This window comes from Protomyctophum parallelum (genome assembly GCF_964188405.1).
Source record: "Protomyctophum parallelum genome assembly, chromosome: 18".
NCBI classification, from domain to species: Eukaryota; Metazoa; Chordata; class Actinopteri; order Myctophiformes; family Myctophidae; genus Protomyctophum; species Protomyctophum parallelum.
This window is the reverse complement of record NC_139716.1, coordinates 21,319,053-21,333,910: the sequence shown is the minus strand read 5'-3', so window position 1 is coordinate 21,333,910 and position 14,858 is coordinate 21,319,053. Positions and strand designations below refer to the sequence as shown.

General features: G+C 43.9%; 1 protein-coding gene across 1 annotated transcript in view; it reads left to right on the top strand.

The window, feature by feature from the left end:
- LOC310876028 (phospholipid-transporting ATPase ABCA1) overlaps window positions 1-14,858 on the top strand; it is a gene marked incomplete at both ends in the record, with an annotated part of 190,057 nt that overhangs the window by 161,290 nt on the left and 13,909 nt on the right. Inside the window, 4 exons of the mRNA XM_083789475.1 lie at window positions 1,999-2,140; window positions 4,487-4,621; window positions 7,479-7,582; window positions 9,671-9,763. Coding sequence (XP_083645601.1) covers window positions 1,999-2,140; window positions 4,487-4,621; window positions 7,479-7,582; window positions 9,671-9,763 — 474 coding nt within the window. The remainder of the gene's footprint in view (window positions 1-1,998; window positions 2,141-4,486; window positions 4,622-7,478; window positions 7,583-9,670; window positions 9,764-14,858) is intronic.

Below are 14,858 nucleotides of genomic sequence, written 5' to 3'. Positions count from 1 at the left end.
TATGGTGCTGCTGGGTCACAGCATGCATGGTATGGTGCTGCTGGGTCACAGCATGCATGGTATGGTGCTGCTGGGTCACAGCATGCATGGTATGGTGCTGCTGGGTCACAGCATGCATGGTATGGTGCTGCTGGGTCACAGCATGCATGGTATGGTGCTGCTGGGTCACAGCATGCATGGTATGGTGCTGCTGGGTCACAGCATGCATGGCCTGGCACTGTCCATCGGCGCTGGTGCTGAACCAGGGACGTGCACATACTGTAATAGACATCAAAGGGGGCGTCAGCCCCTGCCCTTTTACCCGTCTGTAAAACAGCTGCCCTCTCCAGACCACGAATGCAGCATTTACTAAATTGGTGAAAGAAATGCAAATGCCACTCCTTTCCATGCCACGCCGGAAGGCAGCATCCAGGAGAATTGCTATATTTTCCCAAGTCTTCTGAACTTGAACACGAACAAAATTTGTATAGAAATCCATGTCCTTCACCGCATCTCCGCTAGCTAGCGAGTGCTGGGTTGCGCCCCGAAAATAGCTGATCTACAAGCTCTCAACGTGTCGTGCTGTGACACGTTGAGAGCTTGTAGATCTGCTATTTTCGCTATTTTTGTCCAAAAGTGCCCTCTACGGGAATTCAGCCCCTGCCTCTCTAACACTCTCTGCACGTCCCTGTGCTGAACCATTGAATAATTGATGCATGTATTGACATGGGCTGTCCTTCCCTTGGTTTGTCCATTGTATCATGACTGGTAACCTGTGTTCTTGTGTGTGTGTGTGTGTGTGTGCGCGTGTGTGTGTTTGTACCACGGAATATGATGATTTGATTGGCTGAGCAGAGAATGTGATTTGTATGATGATAAGAGCGCCCCTCACGTCACACGAGTGGGATTTTTCTGTGTCTGCTTGCTTGGCTCAATAAGTGACGATTTGCGTTTTTGATGAGATATTCAGTAGAATTGCCTCTCGAGAGTGCTCCACTCCCTCTGTGTATATGTGCATCAGTGTGAGAGTTGCACTACTGCTGTTCAAGCTTTTTTTATTTATTATTGTGCATATTCAATAACCTAAGCCTAGTAGTTATTATTCATTTCCCATTTAGGACAGCTAAAACAAGTTTCTTATAACACAATTCTGGAACATTTCACAACAGACACAGAAGATGAAATATGTCTTGATTAGTCTTAATGGTATGACCAGTGTGTGGAAATCCAACCTCCCCCGACACATCAAGATCAGTTTCTTCTCTGCGACCGTGGAGTCCGTCCTCCTCTATGGCTATGAATGCTGGACACTAACACAAGCCCTACAGAAATCGCTGTACGGGTGCTGCTACACCAGAATGTTACGTGTGGTACTGAACATCAACCAGGACAAGCACATCACCAACAAGCGTCTGTACGGGGCATTACCAAGTGTATCAGAGAAGATAGCAATAAGGAGGATGACACTAGCTGGCCACTGCCACAGACACCAAGAACTCCCGGACAAAAAGCTTGTACCGTGGGAACCAACACACGGGCATCAATCGAGAGGACGTCCCACACCTACCTACGTGGACGTACTAAAGAAAGATGTTGGTGCAGAAAGCACAAATGAGCTGGCCAGATGTATGGAGAACCGAGATGACTGGAGACGCCGATGGAGGGCTCGTCTGAGGACGACATAGTCATCGCTGCTCATTTGCGTCAACTTTTTTTTTTTGTCGGCAAGTCATGGTGATGTTGCGAGACGAGACGTGCCATAGGTGTTGCAATGTACCGCGCTGTGTGCTGGTAGAGTGGATAGTTTTGCTACTTTTCCATGACAGTCATACGATGTAGTATAAAATAATATAATAAACATAACATATACAGATGAAATATGGATACAAAGCTCTGCCTGGCATGTGTTGATTGTATCAATTGTTTAACCCACCAATAATTATGAACTTTGGCAAGAAGTGCTTCTAATTGAACATAGCTTTGACATAATGTTTTGTACTATTCTGTTGTAACTCACAGCATACGGACAGAGATGCAGAGAGTCCACCAGAACATGGGATACTGCCCCCAGTTTGACGCCATCAATGACCTGCTCACGGGGCAGGAACACCTGGAGTTCTACGCCAGGTTGCGAGGGGTGCCGGAGAAAGAGGTTGCCATGGTAACCGCTATGTCTTCCCTTCTGCTGTTCACTCACTCTGGGCTATAGTTGAAAACACTCCACTACGGGATAGACGGATTTGCCATTTCATTTCAACCTTTATTTAGTTCTCGGAGAACACACTGAGGGCTGAGACCCTCTTTTTCAGTGGTGCCGAGATTACAACACATCAACAATGTACAATTGGGGGGGGGGGGGGGGGGGGGGGAGACAAAGAAAACAAAACATAGATGAATAAAGTAAATTACTGGTAATAATAAAGGAACATTACATAGTGATCAACTCAATTAAAATATTGATATTTACCAACGTTGATATATCAAGTTGAAAGCGATATAGAGAAGGAAGAGAGCTGTTACTGGATTAGCTAAAGGCCAATATACTTCATCATTCCACCTGTGCCTTATCTTTGCAAGTATATGAAAACAAAATAGATTTGCTGTCTTAATTGGGTTTTCAGGAAGATGGTGAAAATATAAATATAAAAAGTGATCATGAATAACAATATCCTTTTCACACAATGTTTCAACTAAAGAGTCTCAGAGTCGTAGATAAGTTCAACAGCAGAAGCCATAAAAATTGGCATATATGAATATAATAATATGGTGGGAGAGTAGTGCCACTGGGTTACGGCTCTGCATATAATGATGCACTCAGAATCCTGCTCAGAGGCCCCCGCAGTGGACAAGTGCCAGCTAATTGTTTGTAAACGTTGGTGTACAGTACTAGGGCATTAACGAGTTGAGATTTTTACCAGTCGACTTGTCAGACAGTAAAGTCGAAGTTGAGTCATTTTATGACTGACGGACGGGGTGGGGGGACCCAATATCCAATCCTACAGTTTGAATTCTGTACACACACGCACACATGGAGCAAAAATAATACTAAGACTTCTCCTAATTCGACTCGACTTGTGTAAATGAAGTCGATGCATCGTTTTTTTTTAATGAATGCCCTAGATGCTCTTCTCAGGAATCTGATGTACAGTTTTATGATTTGGTGGAATGACTAATGACTTAAAATTGCAAAAGAAAAATTATATTATGTTTCTTGTTATTTTAATTATTGTTGTGTTGTCACCTGTATTGTTTATTATATGGGCCTATTAGAGTCAGAAATTAAGATTGATTCATACAAGCTCTACATTATTCACCAGGCTGTGGTCAGTAACGGAAACATCAAAAGCGAAAGTGCACAGCGCCCACCATAGGCCTCAGACTTGCTGCCAGGGCTTTGATCTCATAGCATCTATTCTAGGGGAACCCGGTTGCATGCATGCCGATAGCGCGACTCTCCTGGCATGCAATCCATGCCCATGTGCCGTTTCGGTTGCCATTTTTTGAGCCATACTGTTCACAGATGTTCTCCAATTTGTGCCAATTCTCCAAGTTATCAGTAAACAAATATGGCAATATGTACAAAATGTGTGTGAGGAACCCAAAGGGCCACCGTTTTCTTTGTTGGTGTTGGCTAAATATGCGATTATTCATATCCTTGGAGAGGTTCCTGCTGGACACTGACAGACACAGTGAGACACAGCGAGACCCAGAACAATCCAAGTTTACAAAGTGCTGTACAGAAGAATAAAACTAAATACACTGTAGCTAAACACAGAGAGAACAACAGCAAACATACAAAGAATACAAAAAACACAAAACATGGACCATGGAAACTCAACCGGGGTGTAGAGGTGGGTCTTTAGGTGGGATTTAAAGGTCTCAATGGAGGGGTCCCAGTTTGACATTGGGGGGGGGTTGTGAATTTATAGATCCATTATTCTTGTCTGCGACACCTGCCTTTGCGTGTCCTCGACAGACAGTACACAGGGCCTGAATACAATCATTCTGTGGGGATGCTGTCCCACCTGTCCTCTGACATCTAAATGCCAGCATTGTGCTCAACCTCTCCGTTGGTCAGCATGCATGTGCGATTGTGCGCCAGTATCGACTAATACTATGACGAGAAATGTTCGTCGACTACCTTTTTTCACTGACAAAAACTAAATAAGAACTAAGCCATGATGACTAAAACTATGACTAAATATACTGACAATGTCGTCAACAAATAAAAACTAGACTAAAATGTTAGGAAGGGACTAGCAAGTGTAAAAACAGTCATTACGACGGCATCAAGGCCCGCCAAAATACATTTTGTTCGACTAAATCAACTGTAGTTTTAGTCGACTTAAATCTTAGACTAACACTAAAACATTCCAGCAGGTGACTAAAATGTGACTAAGACTAAATTGAAATCTATTCAAGAGACTATACGACTAAAACAAAAATCTAAATGTCCTGCCAAAAACAACGCTGATGTGCGTTTCCGTGTTGTGTTTCTTCCCGTCAGGTGGCCGAGTGGGGGATCCAGAAGCTGGGACTGGTCAAATACTCCAGCAAGCCAGCAGGGACCTACAGTGGCGGCAACAAACGCAAGCTGTCTACAGCAATAGCCCTGATTGGCTGTCCTCCTGTAGTCTTCCTGGTGAGATGAAATGTACTGTTGCAATATATACAGTAGATACTGAAAACTTTATTGCAACCCTTACTGTTACTGCGACATACTAGTGTCATGTCCAGGGGGTGTACTTGTACATCAAGCTGCCTCACGCTATACATAAACAGGAGATGGGCTCCTGCCCTATGGGCCTCATGGCTCGGCAAGGCTACTTACTTACTGCTATTGTAAAATACACCAGGACAAATTCTGAAACTGAACTTCAATTTGTATTCGAGAAAGACAAGAAATTGACATGATTTGGGGTTCTTTTTCTTTCCGTGGGCAAAGTATGAAGATTTGAAGGTGCATGCATTTTTGGTAACATATTATACCTTAACAAAAAAGAAAGAAAGTTCTCGATCAAACTACAGCAGATCGGGGACAAATAAAAATTGGTTGTACATTAGAAGGGAGGTGTATTTCTGGGGGTTGCCCTGTATTGCGATTCATTTTTCAGGAAAGACCCCAATCTCCTTTGGAGAAAAATGTAAACCACTTAAACCCTACAGTATATACTTATTTGACTGGGTTCCCCCAGGGCTCTATAATTGTCTCCACCAGGCCGAAGGCATGTGGGGAGAGTATGTTTTGCACTCCGTCCGTCCGTCCGTCCGTGTGTGTGTGTGTGTGTGTCCGTCCGTTAGTAGCTAATCTCGGCCACCGTTAACCCGGTCGATGCCAAATTTTGCACACACACTCCCTGGATGCCAACGATGAACCTCTGCCCCAAACTTTCCAGAACGGCCTGTAATAGCGCCACCAGGAGGCCGCTTTGTGCAAAAAACTTTTTGCACAGTACACCTACAGATTTTGTCCAAACATCACGCAAATTGGTACACAGTCTCTCTACAGCCATTCAACGAAACCGGTCTTTCAGATTTCTCAGACTCCATCCTGATTGGTTAAGATTGCCTTCCAAAGTTCACAGGAGTGATCAGTTTCAAACAAAATGCTGCAAATCATGAACACATCGCGTGATTCCCTTTGAAATTGTGCACCCACATTCCCACTAGGCCGAGGACGAAATGCCACATGAACAATTTCAACTCAGCCTCAAGGTGGCGCTATAACTGGCCGAAAAGTGTTTTTACCTCTAACTGCACGAATCTGTGGATCACTTTGTATGCCAACTCCCTAGAGGCCAAGGAAAAACCTTTGTCTGGAATTGTTCACATCTGCTCTTTATAGCGCCACCAGGAGGCCCACATATGTAAAACACATTTTCTATTATTACTCCTTCAGATTTTATCCAAATTTCACGCAAATCGGTACACATGATCTCCATAGTCATGTGATCAACACAGGTTTGTTTGATTTGTCATATTCCATCCTGATTGGCCATGATTGTCTCCTACAGTTTTCAGGAGTAGCAAATGGCCACAACTCGGCAGCGTCCGATTGCGATGAAACTGTGCACGCATATTCCCACTAGGCTGAGGAAGAATCCTGGTGGAGACCTGTGCCGATTGGCACTTTATCTAGTTGCTCCTCTATCCCTCTACACCACATTTCTTTGCCAAATAAAGCCCACCTGTGAGCTTGTAGATCGGCTATTTTAACACAAGGTTCGCCTCGGGATAGGTACGATGGTGGTTACGTCACGCTAGCGATGTGTCATAATGAGGAACATCTTGAATGACCTAATTTGACCAATAAAATAAGTCCTATTTTCTTGGCCCACTTGTGAAGAAAGCATTTACCGTAATTCTCAGGGCACCGCAAAAGGTGTTGTTGTTAGTACAGACCCTAAATTGCACATTATTTAATTTCATAATCCACTGTCAGAGGCAATTACATTTTCATTTAACCCATTTTGAACTATGAAACCATTTTGACACTATTGAAAAATAGCAAATCTACAAGCTCATAGCGCGCCACCGAGTGGCGTGCTACGAGCTTGTAGGTCTGCTATTTTTTTTATTTATCGTGAAAATATTTATTTCAGAAAACTGGAGGATTTAGAAGATTATTTTTTTAATTTCGAGGTCAGGCCTAAATGGGTTAAAGAACAGCCTCCCCAGTCATGTCATGCTTGGTTCAGTATGTGCGACACACACACACACACCTGCTTCTCGCTTGGTTCTCACTAGCCGTCACACCGAGGTACCGGGGTAATGTGATGTCAGTTTCAGTGTCACTTTCCAGTGTGTGCACTTGCCTAGGGAGTCTTGGCAGCCTTGAGGCACTGTCACATACTGTAGGCTTTGCACGGGGACACACTGGGTATGTCGAAGAAGCAGACGACGCTCCCGTGGGATTTGTTGGCACTCTGCCTGTGGGAAACCCACATGTCTGGGAACAACACAGGCAATGGACTGAGTCCTGTCGCTCTCTAATCGTGCATGGTCAGTCCAGAGGAAACCCACACGGTCCACTGTGTACAGTACGTCTGAGAACACAGCCGTATCCAGTGTTGCGCGCTTGCGTGTATATCTATATATATATATATATTATATATGCTGTAAATCAGTGGAGCTCAAAGTGGCGTTCTCTCTCTCTCTCTCTCCCACTTTTCACCCCCATATGAAGCTGTCTGAATGTACAGCTGCATTACTTTGTGTTGTCCTCAGTGGTGACTGTTAGACGCAGCATTTCAGTCTGTGCACCCATGAGCATTGGGGGTTGAGGGCGATTCGCACATGAAAAGACAGCTAAACTTTGGATGATGGAATACGCTAAAAATACAAGCTGACACGTCGCACATAACAGAGTCCACTGTGTACGCCTGAGAACACAACCGTATCCAATGTAGATCTATCTGTTTATTTGTGTCAACTGGTGTTGAGCGTTGAACTTGAATTGCACGTCAGAAGTTGATCATGAGGTTGCACTGTGACCGCAGGATGAACCGACCACAGGGATGGACCCCAAGGCACGGCGTTTCCTCTGGGACTGCATTCTGAGTATCATCAAAGAGGGACGTTCTGTCATCCTGACATCACACAGGTGACTCATACTGTTATTATGCCTACTTTATATGCCGCCGGCCATACTGTACGTCTGTGACCCGATCTACTGGCTCGATCTGCAAGCTCACAGCGGCTGTGGCCCAGGAGGTAGAGCAGGTCGTCCAATGATCCCTGGGTCGGCGGTTCGATTCCTCCTGTCCACATGTCGAAGTGTCCTTGGGCAAGACACTGAACCCTACATTGCCTCCAATGAGTTGGTCGGTGTGAGCTTGCCACCATTGGTGTGTGAATGTGGGAAGTGAGGACGCTGGTGTCGACTGTTCGCCGCTTCACCTCCCAATGTGAATTGAACCATTGTAAAGCACTTTGAGCACTTGGAAAAGTGCAATTCATTATTAACGTGTCACATTGCACTACGTTGTGATCTTGTAGATCTGCTATTTTCAGCCTGGGACACCGTCTTAGCACATTTATGATCGATGCTTCATACGGTAATGCCTGATTTATACTTGGTCGGGAATTGGTCTGCGAACGTAGCAGAACTACAAAGCTCACATCACGTTGCACCATGATGTGTTGTGGGCTGTGAGTATAAATCACCCTGACAGGTCTTTTGAATTGTCATAGGGGGTGCAGCCAACCAGTTGGAGAATCATTTATTGTCGAGGATAAAATACATTTTGTTCTTATTAGTAAACGGTGCATTTCTATAACACCTTCATCCAAGTCGCGTCATTGTCATTGCCTTTTCCTTTGACGAGTAGAATACAGATTAACCACATGAACCCTAGCATGCCTGGGCATAGACACTAATAGCTGATCTACAAGCGTAATGGTCAAGTTGCGATGTGTTGTGAGCTTTATAGATTGCATATTGTCGGCAAAGAGATTTGGGGCTATATCTTGTGCCACCCCTTAAGCCTTATCCCTAAACTAATTTGCCATTTCTTACTATTTAAAAAAAGCTTTTCAAATAGTTCAAATAGCCGATCTACAAGCTCACAATGTCTCGATGTAGATCAGCTAGTTTAACTATTTTAAAATGTTTTTCAAAATAGTAAAAAATGGCAAATACGTTTAGGGATAAGGGATAAGGGTGGCGCAAGATGGAGCTCTTGGTGTAGATGAAAGTATATATGGTTTTAAATTGTTGATATTCTGTGTGTGCTTTAACTTTTGCTTCACACAATTGATTGTTTATTAACTTTGAAATTAATAGTATTAATTCCAAATGGCTGGCGTTTTCAAATCTGTTGTGCTCATGGCAGTGGGTGTGAATAATCTCTGTGGCTGTTTTGGTTGGAAAATATTATCCTCGTAACATATGTTCCCCTCACGGAGAAACAAATGGCTTTGCTTTCTTGTTGTCTTCAGTGGCGCGGCTGAGTTGCATCCATTCGTCCATGGCCGACCAGGTGGCTGTTTGTCAAATAGCACATTCACCAGGTTTTACAAAGTGATAATCCTAATAGCGCCATTTCTCAGCAAAGCTTCACAGATTCTGCCTTGGCAGAAAAATAAAATAAAGCCTTGTGGTCCATCCTTATGCAGCCTGAAAGAAGAAATACTAAGAACAGATGTTCCCCTTCCTATCCTTTTCTCTAATGACCTTATTTGTCGTCCACTAGTTTTAAGGTGTCGGGGTATTTTATGAGAAGGGGGTTTCTACACACAATCAGTGCAAAGGGGCTTTGCCCTGATGAAGGACGTCTGACTCAAAGCTTGGCATTTTTTATGAAAGGAAACTTTAATAATAAAGTATGATTTGGTCTCTAACTTTATAATGGGCCCAAATGTATATTTTGATGTCAATACTTTTGCAATCATCTGAGGATGTCGTAAAGTACTACATTGTCACCAGACCTGGGCATCAAACTAAAGTACAAAAGCTCATCTCTCCCATCAGGCAGCCGGTTGAAACATCTTAAAGAGATTCTTAAGGATCAATATCGGCCCTATTCAAGAGTAAGACCAGATTCAATCAGATTCTAACCCCTATGGCACGTCAACAAAACCCCAAAGCTACTCCTCACTATTCTCAAAAGGAAAGACGCAAGCTCAATATTATTTATGTCTGTGTGTGTGCACTGAAACACAACAATGTCTCTTTCTGTCTGTCTGGCAGCATGGAGGAGTGTGAAGCGCTGTGCACGCGCATGGCCATCATGGTCAATGGACGCTTCAAGTGCCTCGGGAGCATCCAGCACCTCAAGAACAGGTGAGGATACTTGTTCTACTACACAAAGCACCACTGGACCCACAAGTAATGGAGTAGAAAGGACTAGAGCAGAATCTTAAGAGCCGCTCGAATTGAGATTAATGGAACAGAAATCGACGAAAAGCATCAACATCTCTCTCTCTCTCTCTCTCTTTAGCTCTCTCTTCTCTCTCGCTTACTCACTTGCATCTCTTTCTATGGACATTGAGTCTGCAAATAATGTTTTTGACGCAAATCATCCCCATGGTTACGATGCTGAACTTTAAAGGAGAATATTGGGGATATACACAAACTAAATAGATGAAATGATAAACGTTTGATATTCCTAGAGTATGTTCAGTACAAGCAACTCCACCTCCAACGCCCATTGTTTATATTTTGTTATATATTTTTCTATTTTATTCAAAGTCCATGACAATCCTCCACATACAGTAAGAATATGTACGTAGAATACTATTCTGCCCATGTCATAATATGAGAACATTCGGTGAAAATGATCTACAAGCTCAAATGCAGGCAATCGCAGGTAATGCGATTAATGGTGACCTTAAAAATCATCTATTTTCGATGAAGCGATTTTGAAAAAAGGACCCAAAGTACTGACCCCTGGGGGGCCCTGGAAAATAAAGTATCGAGTTTTGATACACACCTCATTGTATTCATTTCTACAAGCAATGTCAATTTTCAATGTTGACATTTCACGTTTCGATTGAAAAGTGATATAAGTAATCAAAAGGAATGAGGTGCTGGAGCATCACAGACTGTTAAATGGCATTTGTGAGGTGCTATATGGTGACTAGCATTTCGATCTTCATCAGAGGCATGCGGTAATGTTCTACAATTGCATTATTGGAATTCTTTGACATATACATTCCATTTGAATTGGTGCTGTTGCTCTGTGTCTCATCATTTTGCTCGTTGATGTGTGTTGTCCGTTGATGTTAATGAAAAAGTTAATACGTAGGATACGTAAGTGCTGAATTAAGCGCAATATCATATGAGAGGGTGTGCTAATGCAGCCACTACAACCCAAAATGTCCCGAGAAAATCGCTAGCCTGGCTTGGAGAGCAGCGAGACTCAGTCAGCACAGCTGTTTTGTTTTTCATTAGGTGTTCCATCATGCTTCTTTGAAGCACGGCTAGATGTTTGAACCAATCAGATTGCTTCCTCGAAACTACCTGTTGTATAATAATGTATATACATTGCATCCGAATCAGCCTGTGAAATGCTCAAGTAGTGGGACGATAAGCTAAAGTTACATGCACTTTTTGTGTTGTTGTCCACAGTGACATAGATTTTTACACCAGAGATCAATAATGAGGTCAGCCGCACTGCCAGTCAGCCTTTGACTGTGGTTCCGTGGGTTATAGTGCCAGACCACAGCACTATGAAAAATGGCAAAAAAAGATCAACTTTAGTTCAGTGTGTGAAATATGTTCCGTCTCTCTCTCTCTCTCTCTCTCTCTCTCTCTCTCTCTCTCTCTCTCTGCCCATAAACTCTGCCTCCAACATCTCTGTCTTGACTCACAGCCCTAATAGCCTTTGTACATGGCTGTTAATACAGTTTGTCAGGTCTCCATCTAACCTCAACGTCCCCTGACCTTAACTCTTGGCACCTGGGTGCGCTCTCTGATATGTGCCTGACATTTCCAAGACCAGTCCCTTATGCCTGCATGGAGCCCCCCGCGGCAGGTACATTAGCAGCGAGTCCAATCCATTACGTTAGGTACAGTCTGGTGACATTATTACGGCTCTATCGCGTGAGATGGCAAGAGGAAGGACACTGCTCACACACACTCCCACATGCACGTACCACACACACACACACACACACACACACACACGGAGCAGGATAAAGACAGGGAGGGGGCAATCTGGGCGTGGAGAGAAAGATCAATACACCTGGGATGAGGGGCGGAGCAGTCCATTTTTCAAGTTGAGCAGGGGGAACGGGGCATGCTTGGAAAACAGCAAGGAAGGGGGCAGCGGAGTCAAGGGTATTTCCCATCAAGAGCGCTAATGTCATATCATTGGCGAGGGCTTTTAAATAGCTGCAGGGGTGAGAGTATAGGTAGACAGATAGTGTGTGTTTGTGTGTGTGTGTGTGTGTGTGTGTGTGTGTGTGTGTGGGGGGGGGGGGGGGTAGAGATAGTGACCTGGGTGGGGGAGAGTGACCTGGGAAAGAGACGGAGAGAAGGAGAGTGATTGCGCTAACCCTCCCTCCCAGATGTTAGGCTAATTGACAGTTCCTCTGTGTCAATTACATCCTTTCCACAAGGGGAGGAGCGGGCCACGTAAATAATGTATGAACCTGGCTGAAACCATACATTAGGGTAAGAGCCAGAGGTGGGTGTGTGTGTGAGAGAGTGTGTGTGAGTGTGTGTGTGTGAGAGTGTGTGTGTGTGGGGGGTGGCACATGTCCTACTTTAACTCAACATGTGATCAGGCAAAGGGAACCACCCACTTCGATAGAGATGGGAAGAGAGAGGAAGCTATAAGACTGTCCTGATTCTTGGCTCTGGTTTTTTTAGGGGGGGGGGGAGGGGGGGTGTCCTAATTTTAGATCTTGCATGGCCAATTTGCATGGTATTGAAATGCTATCGCTCAGTTCTTTCTACACAGTGGATAATTTCTAATTAAGTGCCCCCATCTCGTCAGCGCTCTGTGTAATTAATGTTTCATGAGGTGTGGGGCTCTGTTAACGACTGAAAAGGCAATTAAGAACTGTCTCCTCTGTTTTCCTTTCCCCTCACTATCCCACCATGTGTGTTTGTGTAACCATGTACCCCCCACATATACAATGTACAGTGGTGGCCAGTGTTGCTTTTGGCAGGACATTTTGATTTTAGTTTTTAGTCATAGTCTCTTAGTTTTCATTTAGTTTCAGTCACATTTTAGTCACCTGGAATGTTTTAGTCTTAGTCTGGTTTTAGTCTAGTTTCTAAATCTACAGCTGATTTAGTTGAATAAAATTTATTTTGGCGGGCCTTGATGCCGTCGTAATGACCGTTTTTACACTTGCTGAAAATAGCCGATCTTCAAGCTCACAACACTTGTGAGCTTGAAGATTTTCAGCATGCAACCAAGTGTAAAAGGATATTTTGTCCACTAGTCCCTTCCTAACATTCTAGTTCTTTATTTGTTGACGAAATTGTCACTATATTTAGTTTTAGTCATCATAGCTTAGTTTTCATTTAGTTTCCATTTAGTTTTCGCCAGTGAAAAAAGGTAGTCGACGAGTTAGTTTTAGTCTACGAAATCTGGTGGCTCTGGAAAACCTCAGACTTTGGGTTGCAAAATCGTGGGATAAAGTGAAACTAGGTTAACATTTAGCAAAACTATAGTCGCAACAGATTTGGTGTAGAGCGAGAAAAGGAAGGGACCAAGCATAGACCCCTGGGGGACCATGGTCAGCAAAGTATATAGGGTTAAAAGTTTCATAAGTATCATTAGATTAAAGACTAACTGAAAATAAAAACACATTTGTTTTTTTCTGTGAGAATTGAATTAAATTGTATTACTATTTCTCTGGATGTGGATAAGATCATTCTTGCCTTTGCTTAAATTAAGCTCCCTCCCTTCTCTTTTGTGATTGGTTGAAAGTCCGGTATAAATGAGTCCTTAATTAGGCATCATAGCAAAGAACATGAAGCCTTCAAGTTTATTAAGCACTTGTCCATGCACATGATAATGCCTGATAATATGGCATAGTTGACTGATGTCATAGATTGTGGATCCCGAGATCCATCTGAGTTTTGTATACTTCTTCATGGCAGGCCCCCCCAGGAAGAAAGACGGGAAGGAGTGCACAGTCCCGCTGTGGGGCCGGTGTTCACATTCCAACCCCAGATTGCTCACGTGTAAAACACCTGGCTGTCTAACGCCCTCCCTCACTGACGACCCACCCTTTCCCCCGAACTGTTCGTCCACTTCTCGTAACCCCACGGTACCTTTATTTATTCCACCGTGGTCTCTCTGCCTTGCCTTCTCTCTCTAGGGTGGCAGGGCCTTTCAGCAAAGTGCTTGTTAGTGCTGCCCCCTGTAGTTCGGTGATGACCCTGTCTTTTATCACCAAGCTATGCCCTTATGCTGCTTTTAACAACCCCACCCTCTGAATATAAATCAGGTCCCAAATGAGCCAAAATAGCCCGTTCAAGCCACACAGGGCGTGTGAGTGAAAAGGAAAACACAGAATTTTATGGAGATGTATGACATCACTGATGTCATAGACTGGTAAATGGTTTATCCAAAGCGCTTTACATAGATTGTGAAATACATTCTATTCACATTCATACAACACTGGTGGAGGATTGCTCATGGACACTTCGACACTAACTCTGGGGGAGTGCGGGATCGAACTGGGAACCTCACGGTTCCCATCCGGCCACTCTACCTCTGATAACAGGTACTGCACAAGTACTGCCTGCGAATGAAGGTGCTGCACTTGTTAGTTAGAATTGATGAAAGTCTGGTGAAGAAGGGGAAAAATGAAGAAGAGGGGTTAAAACCTGTGGCTGTAAATAGTCCTTTACTGTAGTGGTGTGCTGGCCATGAGAGCTCCCAGGTGCTAAGTAAACCCAAATGAAGTGCAGGAACCAATAAAATGCCCCTCTATAACACTGTCAGTTACGAAGGACGCATGTTTGCCGATGCAGGATTTCACGCTGATTGATATCACTCATATCCCCCCCTCGGTTTGCACGCCAAGTAAGCACACACACACCAACCTCAGGTCCCATTTTCTCTTTGCTTAAAGCGAAGAAGATATAAAAGTGGGCTTTAAAGTGCCTTTAATGCATTAAGGTAATGTTGTGAGCGGGCACAGGAGTTTTACAAGAACGGTGTCTAAAAAGTTTGGATCAATCTGCTTGAAGTTGGCCTGACATGGCCAATAAATTGCTACCCATTCACTCAGCATCAGTGCGGCAGGTGTGCTGTTAACTAAGTAGTTCCGAGCCCTTAAGTGCATGTCATCGACGCAGATGGATGGGGGTATAATGCTTCCTGCAGTTTACAATCCATCGCTGATGTTGGTTGTAATTATTACAGCTACAGGGCAAATGCATTGTGGTGTGCTGTTCTTATGACTAGCAG